The sequence below is a fragment of the Nuphar pumila genome, chromosome 11, assembly GCF_984573655.1.
Source record: "Nuphar pumila chromosome 11, dmNupPumi1.hap1.1, whole genome shotgun sequence".
NCBI classification, from domain to species: domain Eukaryota; kingdom Viridiplantae; phylum Streptophyta; class Magnoliopsida; order Nymphaeales; family Nymphaeaceae; genus Nuphar; species Nuphar pumila.
In genome coordinates this window covers 11,863,730-11,870,297 of record NC_143259.1, presented here as the reverse complement: position 1 = coordinate 11,870,297, position 6,568 = coordinate 11,863,730, and the positions used below count along the sequence as shown (strand labels likewise).

Sequence of the window (6,568 nt, the reverse complement as noted above, 5' to 3'; positions counted from 1 at the left end):
TAATGGCACTTTGTTTTTGTATTATTATATGTGATTAACATATAAATTTTCTATGCCGCAAATTCTAAGTTGAATACTTTTAATTGTTTAATATTGTGGTCCTTCCTATTAGAAATTTGAAGAACCTTTTAATAACATTGGTTGAAGTGCTCCTTACTTTCCATCCATCTTGCTTTTGTTTTAAGATAATTTTTTTTTTAATACAAATGCCTTTCCCATATTTTAATCAATAATCTGACTAGCATAATTGATTCTATTTCAATAGACCAGAAGGAAAATGTCATTATAGTTCCTTTATTTGCACATAGGCTATGATAATACATCTTAGTTTTTCTTCCTAATCTTGCTCTTAAATGCGAACCTCTCCCTTCGTCCATGTACAAAAGGCTATGGAGGATGATATTATACATTTAAAAATAGGTCTACTTTCAGTTAATACTTCAGGGCGGTAAGTTACACTGAGATATTTACAATGTTTTTTCCATGGTTACCAGGAAAGGAAATGGATACGGGAAGCGATGCATGTAATGAAAGCAAGGAAACGAGTGTTAAAAAGTAGTATGAAGTGAGAAGCAAGGTCCAGTTGTAAGTGATTATCCAAGTGCGTGAAAATAAAAAGAAAACACATAGAAAACAACACGAAGCACAGGCTGAAGATGAACATAAGTATAGATTGATATAAGACCAACATGCAAGCTTATTATTTAAAAAATATTATTTTTTAATATAAAAAACATAAAAAAAACAAGTGAAAAGTGACAAAAAGTGAGAAAAACTTTAAGTGAAAGAAAATCAATTTAAGAAACAAAGACAAAGAGGGCTAGCTTCCCACTAAAAGGAAGTGGGTTTTCCGAAGCTTCCCTTAACTATAGTTTTTTTTTTCTAGTGTAGAAATAGTATCATCTTTATCACTTTTTCCTAGAAATAAAATGATTGACAAGAGTGGCCGCCTATATCGCATGAGACTTGAGAAACCTCAAACTAGATTGCTTTTGCTTTTTGACATATGTTGCACGCTGGCTCCAAGTGGTTGATAATTAATGATAGGGGTTTGAAAATTTTGATTTCTTGTAGAAACATGTCTCCACATTATATGCATTTATATTGTGAAACATGCACATGCTGCCAAAGCTCTAAGTCTCAAGTTAAATAATTCTTTCCATATAGCAAACATGTTATTGAGGGAAACAAATAGAATAAGCGCTAGATCAACTTTAAACGTATAAAAAGGAAATAAATCAAAGCACATAAATAAAATGTCAAATAGATACGGGTGACCAAGAACACCCTACAAATAGAGAACATACTAAAGTCAAGATACACTAGTTCAGAAGTGAACATTTTTAAAGAATTGTCTGAACAGCCAGCTACTCTAGCATTTCCCCCCTCTTTTTCCATATAATACACCATACTTAGAAGAGCCTCATCTCCATAAGGTTGCCATCTCTTTCCTACTTTCCTATTCTTCCTAGCTAATATGACCTCTCTGATTCCTTATTTCCGTGAGCACAGATCATGGATTCACCAGTTCAATTTGAAGGTTTTGAAAAAAGAGAGCATTTTTAACACAAATGTAGATATACTTCTTCATTTTTATGAACTATACAGAGACTAAAATCATGCCTTTAGTTTTGAGAAAATCTTGAGTTGGAATATGATTTATCGTGATAGGCGAAGCATATGTTGACATCCTAAAAGTTAAACCACTCTCCTATATCTATTGTAGTGGGACCTTGTTGGATCATTGGAGGCATAAGGCCTCATAGCAAGATTTAACTGTAAAATAAGCCTCGATCTTCCACTACAATTAATGCATCACCATCCAATCCAGTTCATTGCTAGTGTAAAGTGAAGGATAACTCGCCACAATACTCTAGCAATCACTTGAAAGAAACAATCGTGATCTATATATATCTTTTACAATGGAGTGACACCAAAGTCAAATTTCTATTGCCAAAGCAGCTCTTTGGGAACTCCGTATTCGTTGTAGTCTTAAACGGCATGATTCCAGCTTTACATTTTTACCGGACTCCCAGTCGCTTTGATCTTCTTGAAGTGACTTCTCGCCACTCTACGCTGTAATTTTTTCAATCTGAATTGAAATATCTGAATATTTTTCCCTCAAAAAAAAGGTAAATATTTTTTTAAGAAAAAATAATCAGAATTTCATAACTCAAAAGAGAATAGATACATAGAGAATGACGAGGTGTTACTCACATGAACTTTACATATAAACTGAAAATCTAAGCATAAAAGATTCGTTGGATTTAGGCCACTTGAAGTTGATCCTTCTCCGAAGCTTCCGCAATGCCACATTACTTGAGAGCTTGCTGCCCAGATAACTTCTAGCATTGTGCTGCAACCGGATTTTTTGCCAAGTGAGAAGCACAAAGCATCACCAAGAGAACTCAATCTTAGCACTCCTTGGTCGAATCAAGGTAGCCAAAAGAACCTCCCTACAAGGAAACTCCCTAATATGGAGTTTCTTTTCCCAAAAACTACAAGGAAATTGCCACACTTTTGCAAATCACTTTTGAGCATATTGACAATTCCGAAATAAGTGATCTGCACCCTCTTCTTCTCTTTTACATATGATACATTGACTAGGGAGGCTGAGCCCTTTTCTTTTCATTACTTGGTTTGTGAGCAATTTGTCATTAAGGAGTAACCAGCCCGTAGTGATGCCTTTAATAGGAAAAGAATTATCCCATAAAGCTTCTACCGAAAGCCATTGCGCTATTGGATTGCCAAGAGCGCAATAGCTAGAAGAAGTGTAGAAAACACCATTAGGAGAATGCTTCTACCAAGGCAAATCAATGGGAAAGTTGAGTTTAAGTGAAACCAACATATTCATAACACACAAAGATGGGTTCCTTCTAAGATGAACTTCCCAACCACATTATTGGTCCCAATAAGAACATACCATCTTCTCCTTCCCTTTTGCAATCCAATATAAGGAACCAACATATATATATACACTCACTATGCACTACAAATGTACTTGAAAAACTATAAGATGAAACCAACACACACACACACACATATATATATATATATATATATATATATATATATATATATATATATATATATGAGTAATAGTGGATGGCCAAAACATCAGACCACGGTCGAACTCATGTCCGTTCTTTATTTCAGTGCTAATTCATTATGCAGAAAAAAAGACCTTCAGCAGCAGTCGCGACCACCAGGTCTGTTTTATAGTAATCACGTGCGCGCGAGATCAGCAGCGCGCACGTCCGAGTAATGTCGAACAAAATTGCTGTGCAACGTTACTATATATATATATATATATATATATATATATATATATATATATATATATATATATATATATCCGAAGGGAGTAATGTTGGACACCTTCCGTCAAACAACAATCGGACACGCTCAACATGTCCGACTGTGTGATTTAAAATCGTTTTAGGGTGGTCACGACAACCGCTAAAAGCTTTATTTTTGCTAAGAATGCGTGCGTCCAAGATAATGTCGAACTCTTTGTGAGTTCGTCCAATATATAGATATATAACCAATGGATTCTGAAAGCCAAATGATATGTTGTAGTCAGCTTATGAAGACTTAATAGTTATATGTACAAAGAGGCCGCAATAAAATCAATGGAAATTTGATGCAAAAGCAGGAAGGAGATCACCGAAAATTATACTTGAACTTATAGTAGAAAGAAAGATGTGAACCAATTTATTACCCAATGGCGGTTGTGTCAATAGAGTCCTTGTTTCCTGTTTGATGTAATTTTAGAACTACTGTCAAAGTTTGTTTCAAAGAAATTACTAGATTGAGCAAACTGAGAGAGACAAATCGGCAGAAAGGCAGCAGCTCTACTAAAGTCTGCAAAACGTAATTAGGGACAAAAACTTTGAATATTATCATGACATTTGAGGAATTGAAGCAACTCGGAAAAGTTCCTTTTTTGAAAGAAAGAAAGATCAATTAAAAAGATACAGAAATTTGGAGAATACAGGAGCTGAACAATCACCCCATTAACATACAAAGGCATGCGACAATAAAAACCACAGCTCTAGAAAAGTGGTTTCTGAGACACACACACACACACACACACACACACACACACACACATATATATATATATATATATATATATATATATATATATATATATATATATATATATATATATATATATATATATATATCCCCATTCAATCCAAAGTTCACAAGCCAAGGGATCTCAACTTCCATCCATCCTAGCACTACGTTGCTTCTTGGAACTTTCTAAGCAGCACGTAAATCATTAAAAAGGTTTACAGAGAATAACAGTGCACTATATTTTTTTTTTTGAGGGAAATAACAATGCACTAATTAAAGCCAAAGAAGAGTAAAGTTCCTAACTCTTTTTGGGATTAATAAACTAAGAGAAAGCACACAACCTAAACATAGTGAAACAATACATGATATTTACACTCAACTCCATATATAGAAACGGAAACTTAACGACACAAGTTTAAATAAAATAGCTGAAAAATCCTTGAATTGTTTATCTAGTTTTGCATCTTTACTGTGAACCCTTTTTCATTCTATCCAAGGCTGTTTCCCCATCCATCAAACATCAACAAAACCATACTTTCAATAAACCCGTTAGGGTCAAATACTTGGTATGAAGGCTATTATCAACCTATAGTTTCCATGGATGATGCAGTTTTATGCCTCATTGTTAGCAGATATTCTTCAATATGAATTTGCCTTGTACTAAACTATCATTCATCCACTCTAATTTAAAATTTCCGGACAAAAAAGTTCAATAACAGCAACATCTGCCACTATTTTCCTGTGAATAGTGATATATAATGAAACGATAATTACAAAACAAGTTCCAAGAATCGACCACGAATGCAAATGTAACGCGAATTTTTTACTAGCATATATATGAAGGATGACGAAGATGGCAATTCTAGAAACAAGTTATAAGCCTCAAACCAGCTGCTTATGAAACATAATTGTTTTGATACATAAAAGGAAGGAAAAAACAAAAAGCAACACCAGAGAGAGAGAGAGAGAGAGAGAGAAAGAGAGAGAGAGAGAGGAGAATTATTGTACACAAAACCCATGAATCTGCATGCTAACCTTTGATGATCCCATAAACACACACGTTTCTCGTTCATTAGTGGAAATCTTTCTCTCCCTGCAATCTCTCTCCCCTCCTCGTCTGCCACAAGCCAGCCATAGTTACAATACCATTCAAATCTCCTTCCTTCCTTTGCCTTCCCTTCCAAACACAGATCCCACACCCCACGTTCCAATTTCCTCGAACAACAAACACAAAAAAGTTGAAAATAGAAGAAGTAGAAGAGGAAGAGGAAGAAGAAGAAGAAGAAGAAGAAGGGAAGGCTTCCTCCTTCCCCTTCTCCACCACCGCCACCTTCAGAACGGTGGTCGGCCAGAATTGCCGGCCCAGCCATGCGGGTCGACCGGCAACTGGCAATTGGCTATATTGAGAGGAAAATTGAAGAAAGGCAAGCCCGATGATGGATCCGAGAACTGCCCGCCGGCGCCTGGGATCCCGAGAGCCTGGCTGACAGGCGGCGCCTGGATCTGCACCGGCTGCTCCTCCTCCTCCAGCGGCAGCCGCTCGTAGGCGATGTTGGTGAACGATGCGGCGATGACCATGACGGGCCCTGCGGCGATGAGCTCACCAACGACGCTGCCACCGACGACCTGGCCCTGGCCGCCCGCAAGGAAGACGGTGAGGCTGGTGGCGCCGGGAGGGGCAGGGGGAGGGAGGAAAGACCCGGAAAGGGAGAGGATCTCGAAGCGGCCGTGGAGGGTGACGACGGAACCTGCGGCGGCGGGCTGCCGGAGGGTGACGTTGGTGACGATGCCGCTGCCGCTGAGGATGCAGACGCCGCGCTGCCGCCGATGGGCGTAGTGGGTGACGCACTCGTAGATATCGTTGCCGCTGGCGACCTCCAGAATGTGAGCTCGGAGGGTGTTGGCGCTCTCCCTAGTGATGATCACCGGCGGCTTCGGCTTGTTCTTCGATCCAGGTGGCCTCCCCCTCTGCCTCCGGCCCACCACGTCCCCGGAACCTGCCGCCGCCACCAGCTCAAGCCCACCACCACAATCTCCGCCGCCGGCGGAGCCCATCTGCTCATCCTCCTCCTCTCCAAGTCGGGCCGCCTGGTTGCTGGCATCGTCATCGGAGTCACCGGGGTGGCGCTGCTGCAGGTGGAAGTCCGTCCGGTGGTGCAACTGCGGGTGGTGGGGGGATGGATGATGGAAGAACCTCGCGGTGCCGAGATCGAGCCCCGCCATGGATCTCTTTTACATCCAAAGAGGATATTTTTTTTTTTTGGTTTTGCGGTTTCTTTGGAAAAAGAAAACAAAACACGATATTAAAAACTAAGAAATATAATATGAGAAAGAAGGGGATTGGGGGTGGTTTTTCTTTTGATTGTGATTTTTTCAATGTTTTTTTCTTTGTGGATGTAGAGAAATATAAAAAAAGGGAGAGAACACGGGGATTCTGGCCGGCCACTGTTGGGTGATGATGGAGAAACAGTGTGTGTATGTGGGA

At 39.2% G+C, this 6,568-nt stretch overlaps 1 protein-coding gene across 1 annotated transcript; it reads right to left on the bottom strand.

Moving 5' to 3' along the window:
* Positions 1–5,415: 5,415 nt before the first annotated feature.
* On the bottom strand, positions 5,416–6,306 carry LOC149821971 (AT-hook motif nuclear-localized protein 23-like). Its single transcript, XM_089980200.1, has one exon. It carries the CDS (start codon positions 6,304–6,306, stop codon positions 5,416–5,418), a length of 891 nt encoding a protein of 296 aa, XP_089836326.1.
* Between the last annotated feature and the right edge of the window lie 262 nt (positions 6,307–6,568).

Excerpts from the sequence above, each read along its gene's own strand:
- LOC149821971 (XM_089980200.1), bottom strand. The coding sequence starts at position 6,306 with ATGGCGGGGCTCGATCTCGGCACCGCGAGGTTCTTCCATCATCCATCC.